At 36.1% G+C, this 22,426-nt stretch overlaps 1 protein-coding gene across 2 annotated transcripts in view; it reads right to left on the bottom strand.

The window, feature by feature from the left end:
• The window catches only part of LOC145687640 (uncharacterized), a 76,603-nt gene extending 54,391 nt beyond the window's left edge, over positions 1-22,212 (bottom strand). Inside the window, exon 1 of one of the 2 annotated variants that reach the window (XM_081761105.1) lies at positions 22,124-22,212. In XM_081761105.1, the coding sequence (XP_081617231.1) occupies positions 22,124-22,154 (31 nt within the window). In that variant the 5' untranslated portion in view covers positions 22,155-22,212. Of the gene's footprint in view, positions 1-20,751; positions 21,008-22,123 lie in introns of those variants that run through there. The other variant, XM_081761104.1, reaches the window with a different exon arrangement.
• Between the last annotated feature and the right edge of the window lie 214 nt (positions 22,213-22,426).

Below are 22,426 nucleotides of genomic sequence, written 5' to 3'. Positions count from 1 at the left end.
CTTTTTGGAGGGGATCGAACCAGGGATTCCACGCACCAGAGGTAAGCGCTGTAACACTCAGCCACCATGTCTTCAAAACATGCGCGCCGACTACGTGGGTGCTCTGGGGGTCCAGCACCCACACAAATAATCTTGTGGGTACAGCGCAAGGCCACCAAGCAACACACTCCCCTATTCCTTACCTGTCTCTGGCCTAATCAAAGGCAGTCCCCACAATGAAAAAAAAGATGGAACTATATTGTAAATAGAATAACAGATGTAGAAGGAAAATCAAGAAGTAAAAATAAAAGATCTAGTTTCAGTGGAATTGCAAACTGATATATTGAGATTGAAACTCGATGTTGAATTCTATAAAAAAAGGATTACCATCTTTCCTCTGCAAGAGTGTTTGCTTTATCTTTTACTAACATAATAGATTATTATTTAAAGAAAAAACAGACACAACGAGATTGTATTTGTAGAGTTTATTTCTTTCTGAGTTCGAGTGCCCTTTCCCTCCCCTTCGTTGTTACATGATGACATAGCATAGCTTACTTAATATCGTGTCTTTTAAGATTTGTTCTTTCTAGAGAAAGGAGGCTGCAAATGATGCCACTGCACGGGGCAGCAAATTTCCTAGGGCCGCCCCTGGTCCAGAAATGATAGTAAGAAACTAAATGCTGAGCGCAAAGGACGTCTATATATTAATAGGGAAAAAGCTTAGAAGAAAATAGTACTACATATACATAACCCAAATTGTAAACTTGTCTTTTGCTTCATATTTTTATAATGTTTCGTAATAGAAGTTGCTTTTTGAGATACCTATTCTGTTTGTTATTAAATCATTAAAACAAGAATTCCTTTCTTTACAAATATTAGCACTATTATATTATAGAAACTTAAGGTGATTTACACAATAAAAGCCTTACATTTTACTCACCGCTAGCACTCAACTTACCACTTCCAAAAATAAATGATAGTTCATTAATGTTCACATTCCCCATTCCTTTTCTCTTGGGTTCAAATACTCGTCTCAGAATCTTATTCTCAAGTAGTTGCAATCTGTGTTCTGTCCCCAGAGTAAACGACCACTTTCTGTGACCATACAGAACAACAGGCATGATTATCATTTTATATATTTTGAACTTCGCATGCTTCGACAGAAATCGCCATGACAAAAGATTTTGAACTGAATAATAACACGAATTCCCTGCTTTTAGTCAACATTTAATTTCTTCGTGAATATGGTTTTGGTCTGTTAATATTGATCCTAGATATTTGAAAGTATCTACTTTGTCGAAAATACTATTTGATATTTTGACGTATGCATACTTTGCAGTATTACGATTTTGGCGAATTCAAATGGATTTAGTTTTATCTGCAAATTATTTTTAAATTTATATCCCTGCAAGCGTTTAATAACACTTCTGCATTTCTTTCTACTGTTCTCCTACCATTCCCTATTATATGTATGGAGACCCGGGTAAGATTCCCGGCGGGAGCTCACGTGGTTCGGATTCTACATTAATCAGTAGGTTCCGTCTCATATAACCACGCTGCTAAAAGAGATGTTAAACTCAAAATCAACTCAGCTCAACCTATTATATTTATATCATCAGCATACCCCATAACCTGGTGAATACGATTCAGCTTTAGGCCCAGGTTGCTGTCTTTGATTTTCCTTATAGTGTACTTCAGAAGAAAGTTGAATAATAATATCGACAACGCATCTCTTTGTTTCAGGCCATTCTCGACGTGGAAACTCGTATATTAGTACATGTTGTATTGTGCATGGACATTATTAGTATTATTTAGATATTTGATATTCAAAATTTAATGCGGGGCGCGGTGGATTAGCGGTAAAATGTTCCCCTCTGGTGCATGGGGTGAATGGTTCGTTCACAGCTCGCGCCAAGTAAACTTTGTTGTGTACGAACACCGTGTGCATGGATTTCCTCGGGGTTCTCCCGTTTCCTCCCACTTTTTTCATTCCACTATCTATTCATTTCACATCATCACCGTCTCCTTTAGCCTAACCGGCACAACTTTGGGACGTAAAACTCAAAGATTTCATTTCGTTTCTCCAAATTGTAATGCATGCATTCGTTAATAAATAGCCTTACAAATAAAAGCTTATTTGCATTATTTTACATTTTTTTATCTATTGCTTATGTAGTTATTTCCGGTAAATGAGATAACTCTGAACATTCCGTACATACATATTTAACAAACGATAACGTTCATACAATGTTCGGCTGAGATACAACACCTCCATCTTTTCGACAGTAGCGTTTAGAATAATATGAAGTTAGTAGCTTTCGATTTGATAATATATAAATTATTCAATATCAAAATGTAACGTTAAGTGTTCCAAGACACCCTGCCCTGCTCTATAATGAATACAAATCACTGAATACCGTATCTTAGTTACTCACTACAGCACTCTAATACGGTATTTAGTACATGTTGCTAACTTTGTAGGTTGAGATCTAACGTACCTCGCACGCCTAAAGAAACAACACACCATTTAGAGCCTCAGCTAATTAGCTTAAAGAAGAAACTAATTAGCTCAAATTTAAAACAGCGTGTCGTTGCTTACAACACGATTTCAAAATTCATTCAGGTGCTGTGAGTTACCTCCTGCCATTGAAGGCCTTTCATTAGTTTCAAAGAAAACGCTAATAGTTTCACAAGATCTTCGCCTTGCTGCCCAGACTTCAGCGATAGGATTTCGTACTCTGAGAGGAGAGTCGTTTTTAAAGAATGTTACATTGAAATGAAAGGAACTAATTAGTTGGAGCCTATTATTATTGTTATTATTATTAATCGTCGGGATTGTAATACGGAAAATTATGGATGGGTTAAAATATTAAATTATACTTTTGATAATTTGGATATTTTGAAATATCTAGGATCAATATTAAGAGACGAAAATCATATTCACGAAGATATTAAATGTCGACTAAAAGCAGGGAATTCGTATTATTATTCAGTTCAAAATCTCTTGACGTCGCGAATTCTGTCGAGGAATATAAAGATTAGAATATATAAAACGATAATCATGCGTGTTGTTCTGTATGGTTGCGAAACATGGTCGCTTACTCTGAGGGAAGAACGTAGACTGAAAGTATTTGAGAATAAGATCCTGAGACGAATATTCGGACCCAAGAGGAATGGGAATGGGGAATGGCGGGAACTTTATAACGAGGAACTACACAATTTATAAGGTTTACTAAACATTGTTAGTGTCATGAAATCTTTGAGGCTTAGGTGGGCAGGCCATGTAGCTAGTTTGGAAGAAAGTAGGAACGCTTTCAAAATCTTAACTGAAAGACCAATCACATAACGACCATTAGGAAGACCTAGGCGCAGATGTGAGGACAATATTAAGATGGATTTCGCAGAGATATGAATACAAAGTAGAAACTGGATCCAGTTGGCTAAGGATAGAGGTCAATGGAGAACTTTTGTGAACACGGCATTGAATCTTTGGGTTCCATAGGCCATAGAGCTAGTTAGTATTTTTATTACTATTATTATCTTGGTTTCCTGCAAGTGAATGATATATTCCTACCGTTCAGAATATTTTTTTTTAATTAGAAAGGCAGTAAAACATACTGAAATTAGTACCTTTATGGCGCGTAACAAGGGAATCTCCAGTTGATTTTGTTTTGTTTTACCTTAATGTTAATTTCAGTACCGACGGGGAACTAGACGTGGAATTAGACGTGAAACTACAGCTTACCGCAGAACCGGAACCACGTGAGTTCGCACCGCGAATTGAACTCGAAATTTCCGCACTGAAGACGTCTGTGTAAACCATTTAACCACAAGATATAATTAGGGAATCTCCAGAGACTCTGTTTTGAACTGAATTTCTGCACTGAACATCATATAACTGCCTCTCTCATTACATTTTCATCTATATTTGTGGCCCTGGGTTCAATAGTGGTATAATAATAATAATAATAATGATAATAATAATAATAATAATAATAATAATAATAATATCAATTTCAAGTACAAATATACAGTATAGCATACAAGTTGAGAGTTTCGTTGTCTCGCTGCCAAACATTAGCTCTGTAAACTAATTTCCGAAAGAGAATGGCAAACTTTAAATTTAATTTTAAATTATTGTTGGTTGAACCATTATTGTATCGAGGCTCACAATTTTATTTTTAACTGAAAAATCAAGGACGTTAAAATATCGTACGAGTTCAACCAGACGCATCCTTATGGAGATCAAACTTGGCATGGTGGTAGTCCTTGAAGCGTTATACAAGCATGTTAAATACTGTGTTGTGTAGGCTTCTCGTTCTGGAGTTTTGTAAGTCAAACTTTAGGTCACATTTTTCTTGTTTTTAAGAAAAGAAGAACTCGCTCGATGTGACAAACTTGGCAAAGTGGTAGGCCTTGATCAGCTATAGAAGGGTGTGAAGTATTATGGTGTCTACGCTTTTGGTTCCTTGGTTGTGTAGAAAACTATGACTCTAAATCTTGTGTATAATAGTAAAAACGTTTTAAATCCTGTTAAAACGTCCAGTTAAAGGTCAGTGTTGGGCAGAAAAGAATTAATAAATAGGTCGATTGTTGAAATAGAAATTAAAGGTCGGTCATGGACGGAAAAATCCAATGCAGAACGATGTTTTACGGCTGTATGTATTTCACTTGTAAATAGGGATGCGCACGAGACGAGTCGAGACAGAATTTTTCTCACAAAATTCGAGTCGAGATCGAGACAAAACTCTTCCGATAGAGAAATATACATTTTTCGAGTCGAGATATCGCTTTTACAGCATATTTTCGAGACGAGACAGCCTCAAATCTTGTCTCGTGTGCATCCCTACTTGTAAAGTTTTAAACTATCAGTGCATAATCAAATGATAGCTATTAACTTTGCACTTCTCATTTGATAGATAAAATTGATATTTCTACTAACCTTTAATTTAGTTGCAGGAACTTGAGATAACAGTTATATTATAAGGATGTAAAATGAATGAAAGATAAGAATCGATTTTAAATTTTCTTTAATTCAGTCATCATCATCATCATCATAGGTATTCTGCCTTTATTGGCATGTCACTTGTCCAATTGAGAAGTTTGTCTTTCTCTTTTTGTCTTTCTCATATTTATTTTAATCCCATATTCTTCACAACCCATCCTCAAGTTTTCTAAGATGTTTTTTTATTTCTTTTCAGATTCCGCAACAAGCGCCGTATCACCTAATCATTCTGCCTCCTAATGAAATACCGTCTTAATTTTGTAGGCTCTTTTTTCACGATGGCTCAGTGGTAGAGCGTTCATCTCCGGTGCTTGGGGTCCCTCGTTCGATCCCAGCTTGCGCCGTGTGGACTTTGTGGTGGACAAACACCGTGCTCGTGGGTTTTCTCGGAGTTCTCCCGTTTCCTCCATTTTCTTCATTCCACCATTTCATTCATTACTCATCATCACCGCCTCCTTTAGCCTAACCGGCATAGTCGTGGGACGTAAAACTTAAAGATTTCATTTCATTTTTTTCTTTTTTCACGATCTCTTCTAGATAGCTATTAAATAATATAAGCGAGAGACAGCATACCTATCGAACTCTCTTTCCAATTGCACTCTCCTCTGCCATTTTCTCCCCCATTCTAACACTTATTTGTTAGTTCATAAGGTTCTTATGATTCTTCGATGCTTCCATTCCAACCCAAACTTCTTTACAACTTCCAACAACAACTCCCTTTTTACGCGGTGAAAAGCCTTACTGGATCAATAAACACCACATACACCTCTTTTCCTTTTTCTATAAACCTTTCACTGCTCACTCTTAATAATCCAATTGCATCTCTTGTGCCCTTACCTTTTCTGAACCGAACTTTTCCTCGCCAACTTTTTCATTTGTTGAGTAGGGACATTACTTCAGTAATAACAGTCTTTAATTTTGGAATGATACACGCTATTATCGAATAAGGAATTGCTTTGTTAATACACACTATTATCGAATGGCTTTGTTAATACAGGGTATTACAAGTCAAAAATAGGGAAAATCTAAAATTAGGCCGAATTTGAACCTTATAACTCCTAGTAAACTTTGTAGTAAAAAAAAAATACTAAGGGAGTCTCCTTCGTGTTTGTGTCGGTTATGAAGGTAACTTCTGATTTTCTGTAGTTAATTTTCTAGGAGATACATAACAACTTGGATCATACGTATATTTAACTACCGACAGTCAAATGTAGTGCCGCTCGAAAAACTTTATTAAACAGACACCATATTCCAAATTTGAAGCAGATCAATTTGGATGAGACTGGTACATATATTGGAACTTAGTTTCTAGTTAATTGGTGAATGACATAAAATAACGAATTTCTATAGTTGTATGTTGCTTGGTGGAATTCTTGAATTTAGAAGATATGTTTGTTGCACAAAGAAATAATTAGATGCATTTTTCGTTTAAATGTATTAGTTGTTTCTCCAAAGCCTTCGGGTTGCTGTACGCTTTAGGTTAACATCATATATAGGGGGGTTATTCCGCAGGTTCTATGATTAGTGTTTAACAACTTAAGTTTGTGGTGAACAACATCGTGCTCGTGGGTTTTCTAGGATTACTACCATTTCCTCCCACTTTCTCATCCCACCCAATGCTCCATCATCATCCACTTGCCTTAATCATACGTCTTCCTTAGCCTAAAGGACATATACGTGGGACGTTAAACTGAAAGATGTCATTTCGTTTCATTTGATACTAGTGACAATAACTAGGGATAAATTATATAGCATCTTAGTACTTGATATTTAGTATAGGCTATTGGTTTTCAAAAATAGTTTTAAATATTTGTCTTTGTAAGTACTGGATGTAGAAGTGAAGAGACACTAACCACAGCTTCTGAGAACCTGAAAAATTTTAACATACAATTCCAGCAAACGGGTGCTAATGACTGAATGATACGACTGTGTATATATACTGTATATCAGGGGCACGATATCAAGATTCTATTTAAAAATGACATTCTCTACGTATATGCTCATATGAGACCTCTTGATGAGTTTAGGGCCACGCCACTGATACCTAGTATTAATTAGAGCTATTACGTAAATATATTAACAAACGCTCTATAAATTTTAGAGATATTTAACAGACAGATACAGAATTTAACATCTTTGTATTCAACAACCCAGCACTTGGAAGAACTTTTCTGCACGGTGAGTAACAAATTTTCCGTGAGCTATATTTCTGATTTTATTAATAATACTAACAAAGAAACATTTTCACATATAAATAAATAATAAACGCTATACTATGTTCTATGTTACAATAATTACAAAGAATAAACGATCTCCATCAAATGTGTGCTCACTTAGAAGTTGTTCTGTAAATACACAAAGTTCCGCACCACCTAGTGAGCTAATTACGATTTACTGGTTACATTGCAATTAACGTAGGAGAGTATCTCAGCATTGTCAACACAAATAACAGATTTCGATTAAAATCAATGAGATCTTCGTTTATCATTTACGGTCAGGGCTTTTAAAATTATATCCTAATGGGCTATAACCTATGGGCGCCAAATAAGAGGGTCGCTGGCTAGAAGAACACAGAGGTTTTGTCACTTTATATTATTATGGCTTTAAAAATCTAACGTCACAGAGGCATAATACAGAAGTAGTAGGAAAGAAAATGGAACAAGCGACTAGTTTTCGATAGCTGGGTAGTATTATTAGTGGTGATAGTACTAACAATAAACATGGAATAAAAGCAAGGATAGAAATAACGAAAGAAGCACTTAACAGGAATATATATATATATATATATATATATATATATATATATATATATATATATATATATATATATATATATATATATATATATATTGTGTATGACTTTGAATTAAGAGTTGGGAAAAACACTCATAAAATGCTTCCTTGAGTTAAGTTGATTTTGAGTTTAACGCCTCTTTGAGCAGCGAGGCTATATGAGACGGAACCTAATGATTAACCCTTTAACTGTCACAATATATTATAAAATCTATATCCCTGGGGCCAAAACGCAGTTTTGATTTTTCTCATTTTATTTGGACCGATTCTGCGTACAGCGTGTGTATAATCTTCGAAAATAAAAAAGTGTGAGGCATCCATAAGTGCCAGGCGGCACAAATTTATAAAAACAGTAAGGCATAGCGTTGATGTCTCATGGCGGTTAAGGGGTTAACGTGGAATCCAAACCACATGATCTCCTGCCGGGAATCGAACCCGGGCCTCCCACCCACACCAGAGGCACGTGTGCGAACCGCTTAGCCACGAATGAGCTCATATATAGAATGCTTCGTATGGAATATTGTACTGTATAGGGCAGAAATATGGAAATTACGCAAAAGCGATGAAAAACCACTGGAAGCTTTTGAAATGTGGGTGTGGAGAAAAATGGAGAGAATTAGCTGGATTGAGCGGATAACGAATGAGACGGAGTTAGAATGGTGGAGGAGAAAAGAACAATTTTAGATGTAATTGAAAAGAGAAAGATAAACTGGTTGGGACATTGGCTGAGAAGTAATTGTATCATGAGGAACGTGCTAGAGGTTATGGTAGCAGGAAAGATGGGGAGAGGGCGAAAGAGACTACAATCAATGGGGTATATCAAACAGAAAATCATATGTGAAGACGAAGAGGTTAGCGAAAGACTGTGCAGGATGGAAGCTTCTCAGTTACGGCAAGTGACCTGCCAATAGTGACAGAATACCTATGTTGACGGTGATGATGACATAGGCATAATTTTAAAATTTTCTTCTAAAATTATTTATATATGTTTACTAGCAGTAGAAGAAGTCTTGTTCAGAAAGTAAAATAAAGAGTACGTGCCACCGCACTAAACTTTCTTCTTCTCCCTGATTAAATTGAATGGTGTCATGCAATAGTTATTACGGAACCGTTTATTTACGAAATATAAATTAAATTATAATAGACGCTTTCGGAAAACTGTATCGTTGAAAACACTCTCAACAACAAACTACTTCTGGCGGGATTTTTCACGATAAATTAATCATGTCATGTTGTAGAATTGTTATAGGAATGTTTATTCATGGAATATGAACAAAATTGTCTAATCGTTCTTGAGAAAATTGTCCAAAGAGAACAATTTGTGGATATTAGTTTATAGAAAATTAACACAATTGATACATCTGTTTTCAGAAAAAAAACAACATTTTTTTCATCCTTCAGTAAACTACACCTATTTTTAGGAGTGGATGAAAGTTAAAAAAATGCCCACTGAAGAATTGTACAAAAACGTTAAGTTTAAACTTTGGTCTCAATATTGCAATCTCCTGTAATACCGGGGTGGTCGAGTAGTTAATATGAGATCGTTTTGTGTTTCTATCTTCCGCCTTTTACTACCAAAAAAAAAAAAAACTATTACAAAAATTCTTCAAGCTCAAAAATTTATTACAAAGAGCAACCACGAAAGCAGTTGCGTCTCTTAATTCCTTTTCTTCTCTATTTATAAGGTTCGGAATGCTCCACGACCCAGTGAAGCCGACCAGAGTAAGGCTTTGTATAAGAATACTCCACGGCCCAGTGCAACCAACCAAAGTAAGGCTTGGTATGGGAATACTCCACGGCCCAGTGCAACCGACCATAGTAAGGCTTGGTATGGGAATACTCCACGGCTCAGTGAAGCCGACCAGAGTAAAGATTTGTATAGGAATACTCTACGTCCCAGCAAAGCCAACCAGAGTAAGGCTTGGTATGGGAATACTCCACGGCCCAGTGCAGCCAACCAAAGTAAGGCTTGGTATGGGAATACTCCACGGCCCAGTGCAACCGACCATAGTAAGGCTTGGTATGGGAATACTCGACGGCCCAGTGCAGCCGACCATAGTAAGGCTTGGTATGGGAATACTCCACGGCTCAGTGAAGCCGACCAGAGTAAAGATTTGTATAGGAATACTCCACGTCCCAGCAAAGCCAACCAGAGTAAGGCTTGGTATGGGAATATTTCACAGCCCAGTGAAGCTGACCAGAGTAAGGTTTGGTATGGGAATATTTCACAGCCCAGTGAAGCTAACCAGAGCAAGGCTTGGTATGGGGATACTCCACTAACCAGTGAAGCCGACCAGAGTAAGGCTTGTTATGGAAATACTCCACGTCCCAGTGAAGCCGACCGTAGTAAGGCTTGGTATGGGAATACTCCACGGCTGGTGAAGCCGACTAAAGTAAGGCTTTGTATGGAAATACTCCACGGCTCAGTGAAGCCAACCAGAGTAAGGCTTTATATGCGAGTACTTCACTGCTCAGTGAAGCCGATTAGAGTAAGACCTTCAATGGAAATACTCCCCGGCTCAGTGAAGTCGACCAGAGTAAGGCTTGGTATGGGAATATTTCACTGCCCAGTGAAGCCGACCAGAGTAAGGCTTGGTATGGGGATACTCCACTAACCAGTGAAGCCGACCAGAGTAAGGCTTGTTATGGAAATACTCCACGTCCCAATGAAGCCGATAAGACTAAGGGGTTTGTATAGGAATACTCCATGGCCCAGGCGGCCGACCAGGGCAACGGTTTTTTAGGGGGATGCTCCACGCCCAGTGAAGCCACCAGAGTGCGAAAGTTTGGTACGATCAGTTTCAGAGAAGACTGAGTCCAAGGTGCTCGTTGGTCCTCCTTGTAAGGCGAATTTTCGGGTCCCTTTCGACACTGGCGCTAATGTAAATGACATCTTCTTTCTTCGTTGACATGTGGCACCAAATAAAGTGTAGTCTGCAATGCTTGCATATGATACTTGGCTGGGTACATTATAATACGTTGAACGATATAACCTCTAGCCGAGTCAGGAAGAACGAACGAACAAACGGACTGATACTGAAAAATTACATTTGCGGTATGTAGGGACCATAAAACCTGTGAATGTATTGAAATCTCGAATATCTTTTCTTTTTGAAGATCGCCACACTTTCTTCTTTCGTATTGTCTCTTGAAAGAAGAAAGAAGAGAAAACTGGGTCGTATCTTCAAAATAGACCGAGTCCTACTATGCAGTGGAATAGTAGCGAGCGTCTTTATGGGTGTTTGGCGATAGGATTGGTTCTTTCATGGATCATAATTAGGGTTTTCAACGAGACGAGATTAACACAATTTTCGAGACAAAACTCTTCCAATAGCTACAGATACACTTTCAGAGAAAAAAACATCACTTTCACCACACCTTTTCTATAGGAGACAGGCTCAACTCTTTTCTTGTAGGCAACCGTTCAGACAATCCTCGATGTTGGTCTAGCATCGTGAAACAGTTGAGAAGTTTAAGGAATTAAAAGGCAATGAACACCTATTTAGCAACCCACAAACAACAGGCTATGGGAAGGGATGTGCTTACCACATATCATCCAACTAAAACTTTTGTAGCTTTCCATTGACTTTACCGGTTCTAAAATCAGAAATGAATCCTGGACCATGCGACGTCCTGTTGGCTTGAATGTTCTTAGATTACTCTAACTCCAATTCACTTCCTCTTCGTTTTATTAGGATCACTCCAATGGGTCCTATAAGATTATAATTTTAGTGCGTCCGTTATTCCACATGATAACTCTTGAACGACAGCAAATTTTTCAATTCCGTTTTCTCGCAACACGCAACTAGAGCCATTATATCGGCCGAGTTTGTGAATGTAGTTAACATCTACAGGTAACGATGATTTAACGGTGGTTATGTATATCCCATACATTCACAAATACATTTTCTCGCATAACGCTAACATATAACCCTCAATACAGTAAAGAGTTACGGCTTGCATAAACATCTAGGCGAAAACATTCAGATATTTTTAATCCTTCAAGTTCATTCGTTCATAAGTGAACGTTTTGTGTGATTCTCTTTACTTTGTTTAGCGGTGTTCATTTAGTAGAAAATGCCTTTTTTTTCTAACAGAAGCCGGTGGCGGAGACCTGCAGTGCTGGTCTCTTGTAGATGAGACACTGTGGTGGAAAACAGTCCATACTCGGAGGATTCGTCTTGCATATACTACCTATACCGTAAAGTGGTAGATTCACCAAAATTTACGCAAATCGATAGATAAAATCATTACTCCATTTCCATGTACGGAATTTATAATTATTTTTTCTAAAGATATCCACTAATAATTTTCTTTATCAATGTTCAGACTATGTTAAATCGCGTTCTTGCACCCGAAATAACATTTCCGCCTTTTTGTGGAAATTTTTGCTCAAAACCCTTTGTTCTCAAAATGAATTTTAAAATAGTCACTCCTAAATAATTTGCATTTTCAAAAGGTAGCTTATTACCTTCTCTCATAATACATAACACTATGTCCGAGTTTCCTGGCTATATGCCCAGCGCTCTAGAAGAAATTGGAAAATCTTTTAACCCTCTGCTCAGCTTTTGGAGTGGAGTTTACGGTTCGAGCCAACGTTACTATTAAGTCTCGTCCTTCATTACTTCGGTGCTACATAAGAGTATCCAATATGCATCAAAACACCAGTCACTAAATCTTCCAAACTGTTAGTTGTAGGAACTTGAAGCCGTGTACAGTCAGTGACAGAAGTTCTTTCCGTTTGGTAAAATATATTTTGAGAATGACGGTGGAACGTACACAGTTTCACCGAGTTTCAAGGCTGCAACGTACAGCTTTTCTTAATTTACTGAAAACTGTACTCAAATTGATCCTCCATTCTTATGTTATTTACGAAACTAATTTCTTGAAACGGAAAGGACTTCTGTCGCTGACTGTACACATGCTCTCCATAAGCCTTAGGCTAAGAATGAGACATAATTTTATTAAATATGTAATTTAAAGGGGACAAGAAGGGACTTGCATCTTTTCTTATCTTTCATCAAATCTCCAAATCCGTTTTGCGTACAAAACTGAAATTTTGTACAAATTTTCTTCTCGGATTTTACAGTACAAATATACTTTCTAAGGCAAAACTTTCTAAGATTTTCTAAGATGATGGAAAGAGAGGTTAAATATTTTCTAGCTCTTTACGATACGATACTATTGTGCCCAGGAATTTCAAAAATTGCACAAATGCTCTCCTAGTATCCTACACTAAGGTAAGATATGGTTTTCATAAACTTCACTCCGAAAACTGGTCAGAGTGTTTAAAGAGCTTTTCCATATGCTTATAAATTTCTTCTAGGGCGCTGGGCATACAATCAAGAAACTCGGGCATAAGTGCTATATGCATATGCCATGTAAGAAGGCGATTCAGCTACCTTTCTAAAATGCAAGTCATTTAGAAATGACTATTTTAAAATTCAAATTGAGGGTCAAGAATTTTGAGTAACAATTTCCACAAAAAAGGGAAAAATCTTATTCCAGGTTCAGAAACGCTCACTGGACTTGATCTGAAGTTTGATAAAGAAAATTATTTGTGGGTATCTCTAGAAAAAAAAAATTCGTACATGGGAATGGGCTAATGATTTTACCTATCGATTTGCATAAATTTTGATGAATCCACCGCTTTACGATGGGAGAAAATAATTTAACCAATTTCCATAAATCTTATTCTAACCGTAATAATAAGTTCGTAATAATAAAATTGAAAATCACTATGTTTGTGACTCTAATCTCCTGAACCGCCCGACCGATCTCGATTAAATTTGAAACATGCATGAGATTCAAGGTTAGGCTGATTTTAGGCTATTCACTTTGATGATAGAACTGAGGGGCGGGTGCGGAGGAGGGGGTATAGAAAAATAAATAAAACTTAATAACTCCTGAACCACTCGACCGATCTTGATCAAACTCTCAACATAGATTAGGTTCAGGCCTGGGATCGTTTTCGTGATTTAAGTTTTACGGAGCAACGTAGGTAAGGAAAAGGTGTGGGAGATATATGGGTAGCTATATATACCGAGGGAGGGAGGTGAGAGAAATTTAAAAATGATCAAAAATTACCGATATTAGTGTTGAATCCATAGTTTTCGGGGTCGATGAGAGAAACAGTGACACCTCTGATGCTGTTTGAATCCAAGTTCAGCCTGATAGTTGGGAGGGGGAGGGTACAACGTAGGGGAGGGGGATAAACATTTAAAAATGATCGAAAATGACTAATTTTAGTGTCGAATCCATAGTTTTAGGAGTAGCTGAGATTAACAGTGACAATTCTGATGCCGTGTGCCGCAGCACGGAGGAGGGGGAGCTATATATATTGATAATCGAAAATCACCAATATTAGTGTCTAATCCATAGTTTTCGGGATCATTTAGATGAACAGTGACATTTCCGATCCGGTTTAAAACCAAAATCAGCCCCGCCACTTGGGGGAGGGGAAAAAGAGATATATAAAAATGGTCTAAAATGGCCACTATCAGTGTCGAATTTATAGTTTTCTGGGTCGCTTAGATGAACAGTGATACTTTCGATCCCGTTTAAATTCAAATTCAAGCCCGCAACTTGGGAGAAGGAGAGGAAGAGAGATTTAAAAATGATCGAATATGACCGATATTTGTGCTGAATCCACATTTTTGGGGTCGCTGAGATGAACGATGACGCCCCATGGCTCGCAACATGGGGAGGGGGAAATAAATAAATAAATAAATAAATATATATATATATATATATATATATATATATATATATATATATATATATATATATATATGATCGAAATTACAAATATTAGTGTCGAATCCATGGTTTTCGGGGTCGCCAAGATGATCAATGATCTTTCCCATGCTGTTTAAATCGATGCCATTAAAAACGCAACTAGCATATTTCACTGATATTACACACATAAGATATAGAGTTGTGCATTTAAATTTTCATTTCAACCCAGAGAAGCGGGTAATATATGCTAGTTACTTATATAAAATCGACAAGTATTTATTTCTTCACATATTGGGGAAAGTTGATATATAAATACACACACACACACACACACACACATATATATATATATATATATATATATATATATATATATATCGAGAGAGAGAGAGAGAGAAATTATTTATTAAGATTAAATGAACGGTGAAACGGGCAAACGATAACATTTCCTAGACAAGACTCGAACCTGCGACTGACACATTTTCAGTTTGTTAGCATTGCATTTGAATGAAATTGACTATTACACTGGATCTCGTCAACAACTTAGTCAATGAAGTGAAATATCCAAACGCAAGTGTATTAAGACGTTGTGCTATATCGGGCCTCCACTGACATATTACCATCAATAAAGTAAGCATATTATTGTTCTATACAACGAGCCCGACTGATATATTTTTCAATAAAATGAGACAGCCAAAAATAAATGTGCTTCGCGTTCAACAATGCAGGATGACGCATTCTGCTCAATAAAATGGAAAAACTAAAATCGTTAAAAAAAGAAACGAAAAAAAGAAATAAATAAGAAAGAGAGAAAAATAGCACTTGGCAATTCTCAGAGCTGATAAGAAAACACAGTTTTTGTTTGTGTTTCCAAATATTCCAAGCGAATTTCATTTTAAATTCTATTTTTAAAACAAACTTCTCAGAAAACGCTCAAAATAAAAAGAACCTATTCAAATTATGTTGTTAACAGTTCCTGAAATAATTGTACTACGAAAATCAGGAAGACTGTTGTTACTAATACGCTAAGATTGTGTAATCGTACTTTAAAAAGTGAATGATATTAACAGTTCTAGCTATTTACATATACGAAGCATTCGTTTTCAGTCTAACGCAAAATGAAAATGGGGTGAAAAATCATCATTCTAACATTAGAGATCGGAACAAAAATTCTTACGTTATTAGATTATCACTGGTACAGCAGGGCCCCAGACATATGACAAATAAAATATTCAATGCTTTGCCCAATCACATAAAAATGGAGAAACACTTCTTCCCTTGTTTAACTCTAAAAATGGAGAAAAACTTCTTTTCTTTTTTAAGTGATTTTCAAATAAAAGCAACCTATAAATTTTATACTCGTAGTTGGCAGAAGGCTCTAAGGCCTGGAGCCCGTATTAAATGATCTCTAAACGATGTACATATTGTAAGTAAACTAACATGATTTGTAAATGAATTGACACCCAAACACCAACTAAATTTACTTTTCAGTTCTGTGCATTTTTCTCTTTAAGATATGACTGCTAATTATGAAAATTTACGTTATAGTTGAAAGATATCAATTGACTTTCTGACTGTAATAAGTAATATTTACAAATGTAGAATTCTAGTAATGTCGATTATAGAAGTGAGCGGTTTTGTTTTTCTCCAATTAAATGTTTTCATTCCTTAAGCTGGTTATAGATGATCAAATATTCCGTCATATATTGTATCAAATGTTTAATCAAAGTAGAATTTTTACTTGTACGATACGAAGTTGTATACAATTTTCGGGTTGCTTACAACACTTGTTACAACCGTTCTAATATAAAATTTGTTCTATTTCTAACCAACATTGCATCGCAGAACAAACGAAAATCACTATGAGTTATATGAATAGGTTATGCTGTGGAAACGGGAAGCGATTGAAATTCTAATTGATGCATACAAGTAGCATCCTGCTTTGTATCACAATGAAACTAAAAAATGTTAATCCTAGGTATCACAGATGGTTTTTCAAATTTAGTGTAGATTAAGAATAGCCAGTCAAATTAAAATTGTTTAAGAAAAAGGCTTCTTGCATTAAATGATTTCCTAAGTCGTTCTGGATTGTTTTTACTCTGATACATGCCCAAATAATTGCGTAGAAATTGATAGTATGTGTTTAAACTGATGTGCCCTGGAAATGATTGCGTCCTATCCTATTACCTACCAACTTATTATATGCAATCAATTCATCGCGAAATTCACTGATAGTGTCTTAGAAACTCTTCCTTAGGGTAACAATTGCATTCATGGGTGCAGATTCACTTTACAATAACTTCTCCTTACGATATAAATACGCGTCGGACGTATGTCATAAAAATGAGTGATCAAAAAACAAGATGACTGGAGCAAACAAAACGATTTTTTAGATGGTGTGAGGGCAACATATCTCTTCTTATTACACTATTTCTGGCCATTGAAACAAAATTCAGTAAATTGTAACTAAATAACACTACAAACACCAGAAACCCTATATTCCAGCAGGGGTCGCGGTGGCTCAATGGTAGAGCGTTCACCTCTGGTGCCTGGAGTCCTTTGTTCGATCCCAGCTCGCGCCAAGTGAACTTTGTGGTGGACAAACTTCATGTGCGTGGGTTTTCTCGGGGTTCTCCCATTTCCTCTCACTTTCTTCATTCCATCATTTCATTCATTTCTCATCATCATCGTCTCCTTTAGCCTAGCCGGCATAAACGTGGGACGTAAAACTTCAAGAGTTCCTATGTCCTAGCACAGACATTGATCACGGACTACACGATTGACCGGAATTTAATTTTTTCTGACTAGTTCCGGTCGAAAATGAAAAAGAATCCTAATAATCTCATAGATATAATCATGCGTTAAATCTAAAGAAAAAATCATGAAAGTGCCCTGAGACGGAGAGAATCCAAAACTCCAAAATTTTCTTCACATAACCAAAGAAGAGAAATCATAAGCTTAAGTAAATTATCAAGACATATTTTAATAATAATAATAATAATAATAATAATAATAATAATAATAATAATAATAATAATAATAGCAATTTTCCGCTCGGGTGCTGAACACAGAACCATAGACATCAAAGTTAAGGCGAGACCTCTGATGGCTCATATTACATGCTATCAATGTTTACGAAGAAAGGAAGGCGAGAATCCCTTGAGGTGGTACAAATTAAAGCATGATTTTTTCATAAATGTTATTTAAATGCCACGAAGACAGGTAGCTCTTGGTATGTGAGGTTCGATTCTGTTTCTAATTAGCATAGAGTAAAGTGGGGGAATGCCGATCACTTAAGGGAAAACTACTACACTGTAACCAATAACCGTGAAAATAAGTGCCTCCTACCATAAAAAATATACGGTTTACCGTTTTTCTAAAATAATGGTAGGAGACCGTTTTCCTGTCAGATGTTTGTGTTGGGCATGCGCATTGGAGAGAAAAAGCACATGTTCGAAGCGAGGATTGGTGGCGCGTAGGTTTGGGTGTGTTGTGCTTTGTTTTGTTTTGTTTCTTTCTTTTGTTTGTTTGTTTGTTTGTTTAGTGTGTGGTTTTCTGGTGTGATATATACAATAAGCCTACCACTGTTGAAGATATCCTGGAAATTCAACATTAAGCAAGGTAATGTATGGGAAAGCACCATGTTAATATTTGAACTTTGTTCAGTGACAAACAAAACTTTAGTTGGCTATCGTGGCAAGCAGATCGCTCCAAAGTGCAACGATTCGAACCAAGAAGCTGCTGGATGTATAATGTCTTATGATAATGCAGCCAACTACGGGTGGTTTGTGAAGCTAGAATTAGAATCACAATGTTGAAATACTTAAAAAAAAAAAAAAAAAAAAAAAAAAAAACTTTTAGGAAAAGTGCTTTGCAGTTTACCGTAACAGCATTACATAAATTGTGTTGCATCAACTGGAATTTTTCAAGTTACAGAAACAAAAGTATACTGTCACTCATGTGTGCCCGAAGGAGGGGCAGGGGGTCGCTCCCCTAGCTAGTGAAAAAGTATTAAATTTCTTAATACAAATAAAAAATATCAGGGTATATAGTAACCAGGGAGTTGAGTCCCCTAGAAAATTTTCATCGGGCGCCCTTGCTGTCATAATTTTTTCTGGATAAATAAATTGTTAGATTTGAAAAATATTTCTGTAAATGTTTTTATCTTTAATTTTGTTCTGAGTACCTATAATCTGTTCTGGTGTCTTGTTAATACATTTGAGCGTTTAATAGTCTAAATATGCAAAAGTTCGATACTCTGGAAGTTTGGTGATTTTTTTTCTTTAGCATTGATGCCACTGTTACATAATTATGCAAACACGTATTTATTAATTTGAGATAGCGGATACTGAATACTGTAGGCAGTGTTGTGAGAAGTCATATGGTTTTACACTTGTTTAGTCGTACTTCTGGTCATTCTAAGCTATGTTATCGAGTGCCTGCTTGGTTATCTAAAGACCGTAATAATGCGACTAATCAAATGAATCGCTGATTAGAATATTTGAGGTCTATTAGTCTACTGGTACTCATAGCGAAAATACATGCAATAAAGCTAGTCTTGACACTGTAACAGAATATCGATTTATGAATATCTTAAAAGGGCATGGATGTTTGTTCCAAATACATCTTCAAAGCGTGCGAAAACTCAGCTATAAAATTCAAGATTTTTTTTTTTTTTTTTTGTATGTAATATCGAATCCTCTTCTGGTGTTTTCTTCAATACATGACAAAATTAGTAATTTTGAAAAGAAAAAGCAATGTATGTTCAAGATGATATCAGAAAAAGGGTTCGATATTACAAACTAAGAATTAATTTCAACTTTTATTTTTATGGATATTATGTACGTCCTAGGTGCAACGCTTCTTTCGTTCACTTTTGTTTTCTGTAGTTAAGTAGTCTTTAATAGCAGTGGACCAGTGTGCACTCTAGTTGCATCCATCCAGAAAAATTATTGCTAGCCAGTGTGTGTACTGATACAGTTTCCAGCAATTCGATGAAAATTGGTCAATATATTTCTTACTGGATCTAGCAAGAGGGCACAGGTGTGTTATTACCGTAAATCTTGTACAGTAATAACACACCTGTGCTTTTTTTTTTTAAAAAAACGACCCCTAAAAATTACGGTAAATTACCGTAAAATATACGGTACCAAATTTGTTTCTAAACACGGTCAATATTATTTTGCTTCTAAATATACGGTCTGTCGTTTTTATGAAAAAACGGTGGTCCGTAAAATTTAGGGTAATCGGATGGCAGCGAGAGTTGACGGTAATCGGTCAGTAAATTTAAGGCGAAATTTTTTACAGTGTAGTTGTAGGGTGGTAATTAATGTAAAAAATTACTTATCGAACTTTTTGCTACAAATTGCTGCTTCCATATTGTAGCTCACAAGCAGGAGAAAGATAAAATATCGTTTGTTTTCGGATGTTGCGTTTGATCGAACTTACCCCGATTTGGGGGAATTTCGATCGCCATTTAGTAAGTATACAGAATTTTAAAAATTGCATAAGTTTTGGACATTCTATGAGTTTTGCTGTCATTGTACACCTACCAATATATTTGTTTCAATTATGGATGAAAAAGTGCCCAAACCATACTATAGAACAGCATACTATATAAATTTATTAACCTTAAAAATAAACGTTCATGTTAATGGTAGCAAGCAAGTACAAGGATTGGGCCCCATTAGACCCGAGGCTCTTAAAATTGATACCGTTGCTATAGAAACTCCGAATAAAAACTTTTTCATGACACTATGTTTAACCAATGCCTTATTGCATAGAGATATCCAATTTTATGTCTATTTACGTATTCCAGAGTCAATAATTAGGCATTTCTCCGTTTCGGGTTGGAATCTGATTGTCTGTAAACTTGATTTTTCTATTTTTTTTTTTTAAATTTATATTCCCACAAAATTTCCTCCAAGATGTTAAGAAGAATAGGATTTATATATATATAGCAGAAACTAAGTACTACTATCACTTCATACCATAATTGAAAAGATTCTGCGTACCGTAGTTACATTATTACACATTGGGGCAATTCCGATCACGTAAGTACAAGTCCGATCAACTCTGATCGAAGTTACCCCGACTCGCCATTTTATATTAAACAAAGCCATGCAGGTTAAACATTTAAATACACGGAATAAAACATACAAAGTTAATTTCGTAAAAGGACATGCTATGGAATATTGTAAGGGTTAGAGACTCTTAGAAAAATAACAAGTACTTACTACGCAAAATAACCAGACCAAAATTTACAACGAAAAGCAAGAAAACACAAATGTCGAAAGCGCTTGCACAGAACAACTGAACAAAGGTCCTTCTTCCTCTTCGTGAGTACTTTGTGACTCCTGCTAGAGGGGTAAGCATAGTTGGGCCACCAGGTCATGTCACTTTTGAGTAATTCAATGATCGCAATTACCCCACCGATCGGAATTACCCCACTTTACTCTACATGTGTGAATTTTGTAACGTTAAACTAAAAGACTCAAATAAAGCATCTCCCGTATTTTCCTTCATTTAAAAAAGAAACAGTTTTAATATTAAAAGAAATGTTAAAATTTGGTGAGAGTTAATACCGGTACTACCACACTTTTAATAATCTCTAAACATTTTTACATCAGTTATTTACATCACAAATTCGTTTTAACATTGCTTCATATTCCTTGTTTAGAATACAACATTGAAGTATAATAATTATGTTAAAATAGCAGTAGTTACTTTGAAATATTAATAACACTCATGGGCGCCCGAAGAAAAATTTCTAGGGGGGGGCTCAAATCCCTGGTTGCTATTTTATGTTTGGTATTGTTTTTATTTGTATTAAGAAAATTTTGAGAAATTTAATACATTTTCGTGAGCCAGGGAAGGGGCTCGGGCACCCACCCTGCCCTCCCCTTCGGGCGCCCCTGATAACACTGTTTCTAATTATTTTAATTTAACGCCTCACAACTATGCACCGAGGGTGAGGAAAACGGTGATGATAATGAACAAAATAGTGGAATAAAGAAAGTGAGAGGCAACGGGACAATTTCGAGAAAGCCCTCGCACATGATATTTGTCCACCAAAAAGTTTATTTAGCGCGATTGGAATCGAACTAGGGACTCTACGCACCAGAAGGAAGTGTTCTACCACTGAGCGAACACGGCCGCACTAAACTAATCGTTCCACACAACATAGAGTAAATGTTCTTTTACGATTGAACTTTCCCCTTGCAAAAATAAATGCCACTCACAAAAATGTTCATTCTCACTTACTAAAGAATATGTTTTTATTTTTTATGAAGCTCACTTAGAACAATTGAGTAATAATAATAAAAAACAAATAATAACATTAAAGTGATAGTATCTTCGTAACAAAAAATATTGTGTAAGATAGCACAGTTCTTTTTGTACTTACCTGAAAGAAAATGTATCTGAAGTTTTAATCCATGCAACGCCCCTTCTGTTGATCTTATTACTAAAGTGGGTGGGCGACACACTTGTCGTGGAGGGATGAAAACCAGTTCATATGTCACTGGGTATCATATTCCGGAGTTAACAGCTTTTGGCGGAACATACAAACATAACACTAAGCAATTCAAAGTTTGATCCTATACTTACCGAAAAGGCAAACGAAACTTGCTAAACCCATTGTGGATACAGCTAGTTAAAGGTTGAAATCCAACTGGATAATAGGAACTCGCGGCTTTCTGTTATGGAACAGATGAATGTTCCCCGCGCTCTGCATACGTCACCTATTCTTTGCATTGATTGGCTAAGAAAAACGTCATGAAAAATGTCCAAGACTTGTTGATAATATCTAATGATATTAGTCGTACACTTGAGTGCAATTTTAAAGCAAGAATAGTAGAAATTTTGTTTTCAAAAAATCAAAGAAAAAAATGTTCTTTTATTTTTCGTTAT

The sequence above is a fragment of the Thermobia domestica genome, chromosome 6 (assembly GCF_964235325.1).
Source record: "Thermobia domestica chromosome 6, izTheDome1.hap1.1, whole genome shotgun sequence".
Lineage (NCBI taxonomy): Eukaryota > Metazoa > Arthropoda > Insecta > Zygentoma > Lepismatidae > Thermobia > Thermobia domestica.
Note: the sequence above shows the minus strand (reverse complement) of the source record. Positions and strands in the feature narration are given on the sequence as shown.